We start from the raw sequence: 14,464 nt of genomic DNA on the forward strand, positions 1-14,464 counted from the left end.
TCAAGAGAGATGACTCTACATCTTGATGAGAGAGAAGCAAAGTCACATTGCAAAGGAGCATGTGGTTTGGCAGATACCTCTGTGTATATGTCTGGAGATATTATATTGGAAAATTCAATCTTCCACACTAGCAAACCAAACCCAGTAGTGTATAAGAAATAATACATGAAAATCAAAGAGGGTCAAATCAAGGATGGTTCAATATTAGAGAAATCTGTTTATATAATACCTCTTATCAACAGCTTAAAAGAGAAAGCCATATGATTATCTCAATAGATTCAGGGGGAAAAACGGTAAACTTCAACATTGACTAATGAAAAAAATTCAAACAGCAAGGAATAGAAGAAGACTTTAAAAAAAATTTTTTATTGAAATATAGTGGATTTACAATGTGTTAGTTTCAGGTGTACAGCAAAGTGATTAAGTTACATATATATGTATGTATTCTTTTTTAGATTCTTTTCCATTATAGGTTATTATAAGATATTGAGTATAGTTCCCTGTGCTATATAGCTATACAGTAGGTCCTTGTTGGTTATCTATTTTTTATATATAGTAGTGTGTATATTTTAATCCTAAACTCCTAATTTATCCCTACCTGCCCCTTCACCTTTGGTAACCATAAGTTTGTTTTCTCTGTCTGTGAGTCTGTTTTTGTTTGTAAATAAGTTCATTTGTATTATATTTTTAGATTCCACATACAAGCAATATTATATGATATTTTTATTTCTCTGTCTGACTTACTTCACTCAGTATGATAATCTCTAGGTCCATCCATGTTGCTGCAAATTGAATTTTTTCATTTTTTATGGCTGAGTAATATTCCATTATACATATGTATATGTATGCCATATCTTCTTTATCCATTCATCTGTCAATGGAGACTTAGGTTGCTTCCATGTCTTGGCTATTGTAAATAGTGCTGCTATGCCGCATGTTTCTTTTCAAATTATAGTTTTCTCTGGATATATATGCCCAGGAGTGGGATCACTGGATCATATGGTAACTCTATTTTTAGTTTTTTAAGGAACCTCCGTAGTGTTCTCCATAGTGGTTTTACCAATTTACATTCCCACCAACCATGTAGGAAGGTTCCACACACTCTCCAGCATTTATTATTTGTAGACTTCTTGATAATGGCCATTATGGCCGGTGTGAGGTGGTACCTCTTTGGAGTTTTGATTTGCATTTCTCTAATAATTAGAAATGTTGAACATCTTCTTATTTGTCTCTTGACCATCTGTATGTCTTTGGAGAAATGTCTGTTTAGATATTCTGCCCTTTTTTTTTTTTTTCACAGTACGTGGGCCTCTCACTATTGTGGCCTCTCCCGTTGCGGAGCACAGGCTCCGGACGTGCAGGCTCAGCGGCCATGGCTCACGGGCCTAGCCGCTCCACGGCATGTGGGATCTTCCCAAACCAGGGCACGAACCCATGTCCCCTGCATCGGCAGGTGGACTCTCAACCACTGCGCCACCAGGGAAGCCCTGCCCAATTTTTAATTGGGTTGGGTTTTCTTTTGTTTTTTGTTTTTATATTGAGCTGTGTGAGCTGTTTGTGTATTTTGGAAATTAATCCCTTGTGGGTCACATCATTTGCAAATATTTTCTCCCATTCTGAGGGTTGTCTTTTCATCTTGTTTATGGTTTTCTTTGCTGTGCAAAAGCTTTTAAGTTTAATTAGGTCCCATTTGTTTATTTTTGCTTTTATATCCATTACTCTAGGAGACGGATCCAAAAAAATATTTCCGTGATTTACATCAAAGAGTGTTGTGCCTACGTTTTCCTCTAGGAGTTTTATAGTATCCATTCTTACATTTAGGTCTTTAATCCATTCTGAGTTTATTTTTGTATATGGTGTTAGAAAACATTCTAATTTCATTCTTGTACATGTAGCTGTCCAGTTTTCCCAGCATCACTTATTGAAGAGACTGTCTCTTCTCCATTGTATATTCTTGCCTTCTTTGTTGTAGATTACTTGACCATAGGTGCTTGGGTCTATTTTCTGGGCTTTCTATCCTGTTCCATTGATCTATATGTCTGCTTTTGTGCCAGTACCATACTGTTTTTTTATTACTGTAGCTTTGTAGTATAGTCTTAAGTCAGGAAGCCTGATTCCTCTAGCTTCATTTTTCTTTCTCAAGATTGCTTTGGCTATTTGGGGTCTTTTGTGTTTCCATACAAATTTTTTTAATTTTGGGGAATTCCTTGGCAGTCTAGTGGTTAGGACTCAGCGCTTTCACTGAAGTGAGCCTGGGTTCAATCCCTGGTCAGGGAACTAAGATCCAGCAAACTGCATGGCGTGGCCAAAAAAAAAATTTTTTTAATTAAAAAAATAATAATTTTGTTTTAGTTCTGTGGAAAATGCCTTTGGAATTTGATAGTGATTGCACTGAATCTATAGATTGCCTTGGTAGTATGGTCATTTTAATAGTATTGATTCTTCCAATCCAAGACCATGGTATATATTTCCATCTGTTGCTATTGTCTTCAGTTTCTTTAAGCAGCATCTTCTAGTTTTCAGAGTACAGGACTTTTGCCTCCTTAGGTCGGTTTATTCTTTGGTGTTTTATTCTTTTTGATGTGATGGTAAATAGGATTGTTTCCTGTTCGCAGATGACATGATACTATACACAGAAAATCCTAAAGACTCTACCAGAAAACTACTAGACCTCATCAGTGAATTGGGTAAAGTTTCAGGATACAAAATTAATATACAGAAATCTGTTGCATTTCTATAAACTAACAATGGAATAGCAGAAAGAGAAATTAAGACTTCTTTGATAGATAGATCATCTGTTACAAAACTACAGTAAAAAATACTTAATGGTGATACTTTAGAAGCACTACCATGAAAGTCAAGATTATGATGAGGATGCTTACTATCACTGTTTCTATTCAGTATTGTACTTAATATTATAGCTAGCATAATTAGGGGAAAGAGAATGAGCTATATGAATTGGATACAAAGGAAGAAAAACATTAATATTTGTAGACAGTATGATAGTCTGTGTTGAAAATACAAGAGAATCTACAAATTTAAACAAACAGGAATTTAGCAAGATTGCTGAATACAGATAAACATATAAATATCAATAGCATATGTCTCTAGTTTATGGTAATGGTGGAGTTAACTTGGTCAGATTAACCCTCCCAAAGATAGAAATAACTACATTTGAAAAATGAAATGCAATAGGTGACATTTTTATGTTTGTGACTTTGTGTCTGAGGACATCCCCATAACTCCAAATAGCTTAAGTGGTAGAGAGCCACACCCTATTGGCTTAAGGTGTAAAAGGACAGAGTTTCAGGTTGGCAGAGCAGCCAGAGAGTAGTTAGGTGAGAAATCTATGCAGGGAGAAAGCCCCAGAAGATGTAAGTCCCCAAATCTGCATATAGAATCTGTCATAATCTTTGACTAATAGCTAAACTAAATTATGTGGAGAAAAACCCAGAGTTCCTGGTGAAACAGAGCATCTGTTTCAGCTAGAAGCTGAAAGAGTTAAGCAGAGATTTCAGCCATTGTCCATGACAGAGGAAAACGAGATGGGAAGTTAAGCCCTCTCAAATTAACTGCCTTCTGGAATAAAAATCACTCTGTATCCATCCCAATGATAAAACTACTAGAAATCTGAAGAAACAGAAAAATACGACTCATACTTAAGGAAAAAGAAAATCAGTCGATAGATACCAACTGCAAGATCACTCAGATGTTGCAATTTGTAGTCAAGAGCTTTAAATCAGCCATTATATATATATATATATATATATATATATATATATATACTGGGACTTAAAGGGAAATATACACACAATGGATAAACAGATAGGGAATCTAGCAGAGAAATAGGAACTATAAAAAAGAATCAAATGGAAATTCCAGGACTGAAAAGTACAATATTGAAATGAAAAATTGAGGAACTTAATGAGCTTAACAACAGATTGAAGATGGTATAATAAAGAATAAGTGGGGCTTCCCTTGTGGCAACAGTGGTTGAGAATCTGCCTGCCAATGCAGGGGATACGGGTTCGAGCCCTGGTCCAGGAAGATCCCACGTGCCATGGAGCAACTAAGCTCATGTGCCACAACTGCTGAGCCCACGTGCCACAACTTCTGAAGCCCACGCTTCTAGAGCCTGTGCTCTGCAGCAAAAGCCAGTGCAATAAGAAGCCCACGTACGACAACAAAGAGTAGCCCCTGCTCTCCACAACTAGAGAAAGCCTGCACACAGCAACAAAGACCCAACACAGCCAAAAATAAATACATTTATTTTTTTAAAAAAAGAATAAGTGGTCTTGATGACTGACTATCAGTCTGAAGAACAAAGAGAAAAATAACTGAAGAAAAAAATAATGAAGAAAGCTTTAGAGTCCTTTGGAGTTCCAGGTGGGAAAGAGAATGGGACATAAAAAAATATGTGCAGAGGACTTCCCTGGCAGTCCAGTGGTTAAGACTCTGTGCTCCCAATGCAGGGGGCATGGGTTCACTCCCTGGTCAGGGAACTAAGATCCCGCATGCCGCATGGTGCAGCCAAAAAAATAAAATTAAAAAATGTGCAGAAATAGTGGCAAAGCTCCCCAAATTTGGAAAGACATATATTTACAAACTGAAGAAACTCCAGGAACCCCAAGTAGTATATAGGAAACCACACTTAAACATGATCAAGGGCAAACAGCTAAACTTCAATAAAGCAAAAGTCTTAAAAGTAGCCAAGGGGAAGTGACACATTACATACAGGAGAACAATGATACAATAGCCAACTTCTCATTAGTAATAACAGAAGCCAGAAGAACACAGAATGGTATATTTAGAGTGCTGGAAGGGAAAAAAAAAGCTATCCAGTTCTATACCTCATCAGACTATCCTTCAAACATGAAGGTGAAACCTCAATCTGATAAAGACCATCTATGAAAAAATTCACTGCTTACACCACACTTAATAGTGAAAAACTGGATGATTTCTCCCTAAGGTTGGGAACAAGGCAAGAAAGTCTGTTCTCACCACTTTTATTCAACATTGAATAAAAGGCAATTAGGCAAGGAAAAGAAACAAAAGGCATCCAGACTGAACAAGAAAAATTAAGGCTATCTCTAGTCCCAGATGAAATGACTTGTGTATATGAAATCCTAAGGAACACACACCCAAACTATTAAACAAGTTCAGCAAGGTTGCAGAATACAAGACCAATAAAAAATATATTATTTCTATTTACTAGCCATGAACATTCCAAAAATGAAATTTAAAAACCAATTCTAGGACTTCCCTGATGGTGCAGTGGTTAAGAATCCGCCTGCCAATGCAAGGGACACGGGTTCAAGCCCTGGTCTGGGAAGATCCCACATGCCGCGTAGGAATGAAGCCCATGCACCACGACTACTGAGCCTGCAATCTAAAGCCCGCGAGCCACAACTACTGGAGCCCACATGCCACAACTACTGAAGCCCACACGCCTAGAGCCTGTGCTCCGCAACAAGAGAAGCCAGCAAGGTGAGAAACCTGCACACTGCAACGAAGAGTGGCCCCTGCTCGCCACAACTAGAGAAAGCCCGCACGCAGCAATGAAGACCCAACGCAGCCAAAAATAAATAAATAAATAAATTTTTAAAAAAATTCTATTTAAAATAGCATCAAAAGGAGTAAAATATTACTTATTATAACCAAAGTGCAAACTTATAGACTAAAAACTATGAAATCATTGATAGAAACTAAAGAAGACCTAAACAAATGGAAGGTCATCCCCATGTTCATGGATTGGAAGATTTAATATTGTTAGGATGGCAATATTCCCCAAATTGATCTTCGGATTCAATGCAATCTCTATCAAAATCCCAGCTGACTATTTTGCAGAAATGGTTAGAGTGATCCTAGAATTCATCTGGAAATGTAAGGGACTCAGAGTAGTCAAAACAATCTTGAAAAAGAATAAGTTGGAGTACTTACACGTCCATATTTCAAAACCTACTACAAAGCTATAACAAGGAGAGTGTGATACTGGCATAAAGATAGACCTATCAATCAATGGAATACAATTGAAAGTCCAGAAATGGGAAAACCTCTGAAACTGTCCCCAACCCAGCCAAGTTAATAAACCAATAACAATATTAATATTGCATCTCAGGGGGGAAAGGTGGAGTTTAGTGCCATTCATAAGAATGTCAGATTCAGAGGGGTTGGTCCTTGTTGAAGCTCTTTTTAAATTCACCAGTCTGGTCCCTGCAGAAATTCTTGGATCCTGGGGGATGGCAGTGCACTACTGCAAACTCAACCAGATAGTAGACCCAATTATAGCTATTGTACTTGTATCTTTGCTAGATCAGATTAATAAGGTCTCGGGTACATGGTATGTAGCCATTGATTTGACAAATGTGTCTTTTTGTATTCCAATCAAGAAAGAGAATCAGTTCTCATAACAAGGAAAATAATTTGCAAGTATGTGTGGTGATGGATGTTAACTAGACTTATTGTGGTGATCGTTTTGTAATATATACATATATTGAATGTGAAAACTAACATAATGCTATATGTCAATTATATCTAATTTTTTTTTTTTTTTTTTTTTTTTTGCGGTACGCGGGCCTCTCACCGCTGTGGCCTCTCCCGCTGCGGAGCGCAGGCTCCGGACGCGCAGGCTCAGCGGCCACGGCTCATGGGCCCAGCCGCTCCGCGGCATGTGGGATCTTCCCGGACCGGGGCACGAACCCGCGTCCCCTGCATCGGCAGGCAGACTCTCAACAACTGCGCCACCAGGGAAGCCCTATATCTAAATTTTTTTTTAAATTTTTTAAAGAATCAGAAGTAGTTCACATTCACATAGAAGGGACAGGAAGATACATTTATAGTTTTGCCCCAGAATAACATTACCTGACATCACTCTGATCAGACAGAACAAGAAGTGGTTAGTACACTGAAGGTCTTGGTAAGCTGCATGCAATCCAGAGGATGGGAAATAAACTCAATGAAAGATTCAGAGGTCTAGTGCTCAGGGGAATGCTGACATATCCCCTAAGACAGAAAAAAACAAATTACTGCATTTCGCATCCCCTTTCTCAAAGAAGGGAAGCACATTCTTTGGTAAGCAGGCCTCTTCAGGTTCTGGGGACAGTACATTCTATGCCTAGTAATACTGCTCTGGACAGTATACCAGGTGACAGCTTTAAGTAAGGTTTGGAGTCATATCATGTTGCAAATTCCATGGAGGCGACAGTCGTGGAAAAAGAAGCGGTGGGAAGTTTATGGCAAGACCCAGTGGGAGAATCACAATGCAAGCTATTGAAATACAGGAGCAAGAATATGCCAGTTGTAGCAGAGAATTGTAAGCCTTTTGAAAATAGCGACTGGTGTGCTACTGAGCCATGATAGAGATTGAAAAACTTGACCAGGGGACCCCAAGTGACTATGCATCTGGAACTGGCCATCATTGGCTGGATTCTGTCAAATGCACCAAGTCGTAAAGTCAGATGGGCCCAACACCAAGACATCATAAGACAGGAACATTACACCTAGGACCAAGCCTAAGCAGAATCAGAGGACACAAGCAATATGCGTGCAGAGACAACCCAGAACCCGCTGTTACCCACTGCAGTTGCACCTAAGTGTTCTTCACTCAGCACATACCTATGGCCATAGTGGTGCATGGGGGTGGCTCCAGCTGAAGCAGGTGTAAAAAGCCCATTTGGCTTATGGGTGGGTTATGACCATTTTCACGGGTAACTTTGAAAGGCAGTTGCAGTGGAAAACTTCCCAATTGGCAGATATTAATGTGATCACCCATTTTGTGTGGAAGGAGAAGTGGCTTAAAGTGAGAATATATATGAACTCCCGGGCAGTGGCAAATGGCCTGGCCAGTTGGTCAGTGTCTTAAAAGGAAAAAGACTGGAAGATTGGCTGCAACAAGGTCTGGAGTAGAGGTATATGGATGGATATAGGGGAGGGAAGACAGAGTATGAAGATCTTTGCTTCATATATCAATGCCCATGAAAAAGAATTCACCATGGAAGAGACACTGAACATCCAAATAGACAGAATGACGTGGCTGGTTGATGTCAGCCACATACTGGCCATCTCAGTATTGGCACAGTAAGCACATGAATGGAATAGATAACAGTGGTAGAGATGCAGGCTATGCAGAGGCCCAATGGCACAGACTCCCACTTACCAAGGCCGACTTAGCTACTGCTGTCTCTGAATCTTCATGTAAATATTGACAGAGACCAACACTGAGCTCCCAAGGTGGCACTATTTATTTAGGAGACTAATTGGCCACTTGATAGTAAGTTGACAACACCAGGCTTCCTCCATCCTAGAAAGGCTAGTGATTTGTTCTCATGTGAATAGACTTACCTTTTCTGGATAAGAATTTGACCATCCTGCCCTCTGAGCCTCACTCAGCATCACTACCTGGGGGCTTACAAAGGGGCATGATACTCGCAGGCTGCTCTGACCAACATAAAGAAGTTTCCTCCAGTAAGCTGAATTTCATTTCCAAGCTGTCTTGCTACAACTCTGTAACCATAATCTTGAAGGTAAAGAATTTGATCGCTTATACACTCCAACTAGCACAATAACTAGTACTTGTCCATTGCAGGATTTTTCTAGTGGAATCAGCTAGGAGTCTACTGCAATTCACAATGCATGAAATAATGATAGGTTGGACTTAGGGGGTAGTGGTGAGGTACACAGAAAGGGAGGAGGTCACATGGAAATAATTTCTCCTGTATCCAGGTGTATTAGTTAGGATTCTAGAGATAATAGCAATCAAAATAAGCCAGTTTAAATAGAAAAGTGCTATTCATTAGAAGGACAAAGGGTGGCTCATGGAACCTAAGGGCTGAGGCAGGCAGCAGGTTCTAGAACTGGGACCTACAAAGCCACTGGGTAGCTCTCAGCTCATCTGCATCGTTCACAGATGGAAGGGGCTCATTACAAAGCTCCTAAGCTTTAGGATCATTTAACTAGAGAAAGACTAATTTTTGTCCAAAGACAAATTTCCATAGGGGAGACTCCGATGGCCCAGCTTGGGTCAGGTGCCCACTGTTGGTAAGATATGGATGACTGTGAGAAGTTTCCATAAAAAGGAGGAGGGATAGATGGACAGCCCTATAGTTGTCCACTACTCCAAGGGCCTCACAGACTAGTTCTAGGAGTTCAATTCAAGCATAGTTAAGATGAAGCAGCAAAGTTTCAGAGCTGAGTTAACTGGGACAACCCTGTTTTAGGAGTGTTAGCTGAAATAGTACGATTGTAGTTCGTACAATTCCTGCAGGCATTTAAGACCTATCCTTAGTTAGGTTTTTAATTTTTGTACTTATTTTTTAATTCTTGGCTGCATTGGGTCTTTGTTGCTGCCCATGGGCTTTCTCTAGTTGCGCAAGCGGGGGCTACTCTCCATTGCAGTGCACAGGCTTCTCACTGCGGTGGCTTCTTGTTGCTGAGCATAGGCTCTAGGCGGCATGGGCTTCAGTAGTTGTGGCACACAGGCCCTGGAGCGCACGGGCTTCAGTAGCTGGGGCTCGCAGGCTGTAGAGCACAGGCTCAGTAGTTGTGGCGCACAGGCTTAGTTGCTCCGCAGCACATGGGAACTTCCTGGACCAGGGACTGAACCCATGTCCCCTGCATTGGCAGGCGGATTCTTAACCACTGTGCCACCAGGGAAGTCCCCTTAGTTAGGTTTTCCTGCGAGTTTAGACTTGAGTATTGAAAAAGGACAAAACAACAACAAAAAAATTAAGCCTATTTTTAGACCACAAAGCCTACATTTACTAGCTTTAAATAATTTCTGCCTTTTGAGAGCTACCCTGTTCCAGATACTGTTTCACAGCTCTCAAGTCCTCCACTCCAGCTCAGTCCTTTTGTTAACCCATGAGGCTTCTCAGGGTGTGCAGCCAATGAATGTTTTTAGCTAAGTTTCCAGCAGTTATATTGCAGTATCTTCCATACTAATATCCAATATTTATTTAGTGCTTACTCTGTCAGGCACTGGCTGTAACTTTACAGGTGTTAAACTCATTCAATCTACAAAACTCCATGGGACAGGTAGTATTGTTAAACACATTTAATTATAATGTCCCTCTCTCCTAACTAGAAAATAGTACTCCAGGAGAGCCCATGAGGTGTCACCACTGGCTTGACCAGTTTATTTTAAAACAGTTACCTTTGAAAGGTAATTGAAAGTTAAATTTCTTTGTTTCACTCTACTTCCTCCCTTCTGAAGTCAAAGACCTGTCCATCTGGTATATAAAACTCTTACTATTTGGATAGAACTATGTGCATCATAACCAAGACATTTTTTTTTTCTTCATCTTCAGTTATTCCTCAAGTTGCAGAAGAGTAGGAGGTACAGCTTGTGACACTTCTATGAGAAAGAAACAAGGCCGGTGGAAATACTTGTGAGTGGCAGTGTTACACAGCATAATATTTGATTTAGACTTAAGATACTTTATGGGTGGAAGAGGAACTAAAGAAGGAACAGTCCACGCACATTTTGAAGGTTTCAGTAATTGTTTCTTTCTTTTTTTTTTTTTTTTTTTTGTGGTACGCGGGCCTCTCACTGTTGTGGCCTCTCCCGTTGCGGAGCACAGGCTCCGGACACGCAGGCTCAGTGGCCATGGCTCACGGGCCCAGCCGCTCCGCGGCATGTGGGATCTTCCCGGACCGGGGCACAAACCCATGTCCCCTGCATCCGCAGGCGCATTCTCAACCACTGTGCCACCAGGGAAGCCCAATTGTTTCTTTTGATGGTTGACGTTTTTCAGTCTCCCCATCCCTCTTGTCCTGATCAACATTTGTTAAGCATTCTGTCTCCTAAGGAAGAAACAACAGAACAAGAAAAGAACAATAAACTTAGAACCAGCCTCCCAGCCATTAATATTCTGGATTCTAGAACGACTGTCACTGGACTTTGTTAATCATGAAAGGCCGATGTCTGAGAATATCTTCTCCACTCCTTACCTTTATAGGGCACTTTGCTTTCCTATGATATATGACATTTTGATTCTTTAAATAATGTTGGGACATGGGATGAGTATTACACTTTTCCCAACTTTGATAAGAAGAGACACTTAGAGAGGCTGGGTGATTTGCCTAATCAAAAATGTAAAGTAAGGGCAGTTACCTATTGTAGGTTTTAATAGGTAGTCAATGAATGACAATGGATAAACATTAGTGAGTTCTTAGGACAGTCCCGGCACAGAGTAACTCTTGAGCTTTAAATCACATTATCTGGCCCTAAAGGTCAAACCAGGAAGGGCTCTATCCACTCAATCAGTTTCTTACTTGGAGATCTCAAACTCGTAAAATTTCAGAAAAAAATCTGTAACTTTCTATCAAGAGCAAACTGAAAGGTTTATCATTTGTTGTTTATTATCACTAGAAAGCCATCAAAGAAGATTTTGCAAGGAAATGAATAAAGAAAAAAATTCAGAATGCATAATCCCTTCTCCAGAAAGGTAGACACGCATTTAAAAATATTTTTTAATGTTTCTGTAATGTATTAAAATGACGGTGTGGTTTTATTTTACGACACTCGATCGTGCGTAACTTTTTTCTAGTTTAAAAGTTGGGGTAAATCTGTGCTTCAGCGTGACACACTTAAGTCCCACTAACACACTAACCCTACGAGCACCTTGTGGGTGTGGCTTTTTAATCCTTTCATGTGTGATGAAAGATACAACTCTTAATGCAGTTTTCCGGGATTAACATTAGTCTGAGTGGTAAGAAAAACTGAGGACAAGCCTTCAAGCTTCAAATCACTCCGTCTACAAGAGGCGGGCAGGTCAGGCGTGGGTCAAGGCCGGGGAGGACGACACCTCTAGGCCACAGCAAGTAGAGGCTGAGCACGACGCCCCAACCGAAGAAAACTGCCCCACACCGAGCAGTCTCCTGACACTCCGAGCAGGTGCTGGCCTCCGAAAACACGTGTGGGAGCAGTGGGGACAGAACCCCTGAAGCAAAAAGGAACCGCAGGTAACTGTCGCGCCCCATTCTCGCCATAATAACACCTCCGCAACGCTATCTCGCCACCCCGGAGTGCCCCGGCACAAGATGGCGGCGCGTCACGTGCGCAACGCGGTGACGTAGGACGGCGGCCCGCAAGGAGGGACGGCCCTAATCTCACCCCCCACGCTTACTCAGTTTTGCCCCCTTCCCTCCCCCCGCCCCCGGCCTGGTGTAGATCATGCCGCCAGTGGCGGCCCTGACTACCGAGGAAACGGTAGCCTAGGACAGTTAGCTGTTACGTGATACTGATTCTCCCCGCCCCGCCTGACCCCTGAGAAAGAGGCACGTCCCCGCCAAGTGAGGGGGTGGGGAAGTGGGTAGTGAATTCGGAGCCACCTGGGAGGGGGGAGTGGAAGTTCCCGCCCCGGACAGCGGCGAGGCGGCAGCCACAGGTAAGCGGGGGGCGGGGGTGGGACGGGCTCCCCTGTCCCCGGGCAAGGGGAGGGCGCGGGGGCGCGGCGCCGGCGGGGACGCCAAGCAGGGTTGCGCGCCTGGTGGGGGTCGCGCGGGACGGCCAAGGTGGGGGAGGGGCGCGGAGGGCGCGCGGCGGAAGGGGGAGGGGCTGCTTGCGGTTCCGGTTTTCCTGCTTTGGCCCCCGGCGCCCCTTCAGTCGACGGTCTCCTCCTTCCTCCCTCTCTCCTGCTGCCCCCCCCCCAATGAAAATTAAACCGAAGACCTCCTGCCGCAGGGTGGCTTTCGCCTCTGAAGCCGCCCCTCTGTGGCCCAAGGCGAGCGCCCTCCGTCGAAGGTCTCGGGGTTGGGGCGGGAGCCGCGGGGAGGGCGGCGTGGCCTTGGCCTCCGCGCGTCTTCCGCCGAGCGCGGCCCGAGACCGGTTATCTCCGTCCGGGACCCCGCAGAGCGCGCCGGGCGCTCTCGGGGTGCGGGGCCCGGGACGCTCGCTGTGAGGGCAGAGCCAGCCCTTATCTTCTGGGAGCTTCCAGTCGAGTGGGGAGACAGACGGTAGAATAATCACACACACCCTAAGCAATCACGGAAATGTGCAGCCGACAGGCGAGGAAGGGGAGTGTGGAGTGACAGAGCTCGTCTGTTTACCTCCAGACAGACGATCAAACCGAACAAACGTTCTCTTTGATTTTCTCCTGTATCACAAAACTAAGCATGGTATTTCATAGCGTCAACTATGCTGTGGAGTGTCTCGCTTCATCTCTTTACAATTATTGTAGATGTTAATCACTAGTTGTTTTGTCAGCTTTTGAGGCGTAATGGGCTAAAATAGTCATTGGGAGCCTTTACGTTTCTGAGGCTTATTCAGCATAGATTTGGCAAGCATCTGTCAAACTGGCCTCGTTTGTGGTAAGAGTTTGTACACTATGTTTGCTTATGTTCGCAAAATTCGTTTTATCCTGAAATTTTCATTACCAACAGAAATATGCAGTTTTATTAAAATGCTAGTTTTCCTATAGACTTTATAATATGCAGTTTACTCGGTGTCTCAATTAGAATCACTACTGTGTTGCTAAAGACGAGTGTGTTGGGTCTGTTATTTGCCGTTGTCCGTTAAGGTTCGGCTTCGTCTGTGCTACATCTGTGCAGTACTACTGTATCACCAGCAGGTGGTAGTACCTTCAAAAAATGCACTTTTTTTCCACATGTCATCCCATTTATTTATACTAATGAATTTTCAGCTCTAAAGTAGGGTGTTGTCTTGTGCCTGAATTTTCCTGTTTCTAAAGCTAGGTTGGAGTAATTGTCTAAAGATATTTGGTTAACCATTATTCCTATCAGTTTTAAGTAGGTAAACCCAACTAAACACATTGATTTATTCAGCAGTAGTAAGTGCAAGGTATTATATTGGGAACAGGATGTGGTCTTTGACTCCCTAGAGATTGCATTCTGGTAGGGAGACAGAAAACAGGCCATTACTATACTGTGATAATAAGTGCCATGAAAGGTGGGGGAAGCATGTGCTCTGGTGATACAGCCAAAGCTTCTAGACCAGTCTAAAGGAGTCATGAAAGTTTGCCTGGAAGTATAACTCATGGGAATAGGCCGCTTGAAGAGGAATAGTGTTTCTGGCAGACGGAATAGCATACATGAAAGCCTGAAGGTGAGAGAGAGAAAGCAGTGCAGGCACATTTGAAGATCTGAAACAAATTCAGTATGACTAATAGCAATTTTGAGGGGAGATTGTGAGTTGAGTTGTGGAAATGTTGAGCAAGAGACTTCTTGCCCGCAGGCTTCTACATCATCTATAGGTGGAGAAACTTAAGACCCTCTTCATTCATCCGATGAGAAAACTATTTGTTGATGTTTACTATTTTACTGCATGCGTGACAGTCTCTGCTGGGCACAGAGCATACATTTACAAAATAGAGGCCCTGTTCTTAGGCACCTTAAGACTGGGGAAAACAGACATGCCTATAAACAGTTCAGAATGTTAAGTAACCTCGTTAGAAATATCTGCAAGGCACAGTGGAACAAGCATTAAGGAAGGAAGGACCTAGAGCAG

The 14,464-nt window shown here is 42.4% G+C and overlaps 1 protein-coding gene across 12 annotated transcripts in view; it reads left to right on the forward strand.

Moving 5' to 3' along the window:
* The first annotated feature begins 12,063 nt into the window (after positions 1-12,063).
* ATF1 (activating transcription factor 1) overlaps positions 12,064-14,464 on the forward strand; it is a 76,564-nt gene continuing 74,163 nt past the window's right edge. For 3 of the 12 annotated variants that reach the window (XR_010835808.1, XM_059082827.2, XM_067009279.1), the window contains exon 1: positions 12,064-12,386. Coding sequence is in view for 4 of the 12 variants with exons in the window: in XM_059082830.2 (XP_058938813.1) it covers positions 12,651-12,722 (72 nt within the window). In the remaining 8 variants the exon portion in view is untranslated. Of the gene's footprint in view, positions 12,387-12,543; positions 12,723-14,464 lie in introns of those variants that run through there. The other 9 variants (XM_067009278.1, XM_067009280.1, XR_010835810.1 and 6 more) reach the window with 9 other exon arrangements.

Source organism: Kogia breviceps, chromosome 12 (assembly GCF_026419965.1).
Source record: "Kogia breviceps isolate mKogBre1 chromosome 12, mKogBre1 haplotype 1, whole genome shotgun sequence".
Lineage (NCBI taxonomy): Eukaryota > Metazoa > Chordata > Mammalia > Artiodactyla > Physeteridae > Kogia > Kogia breviceps.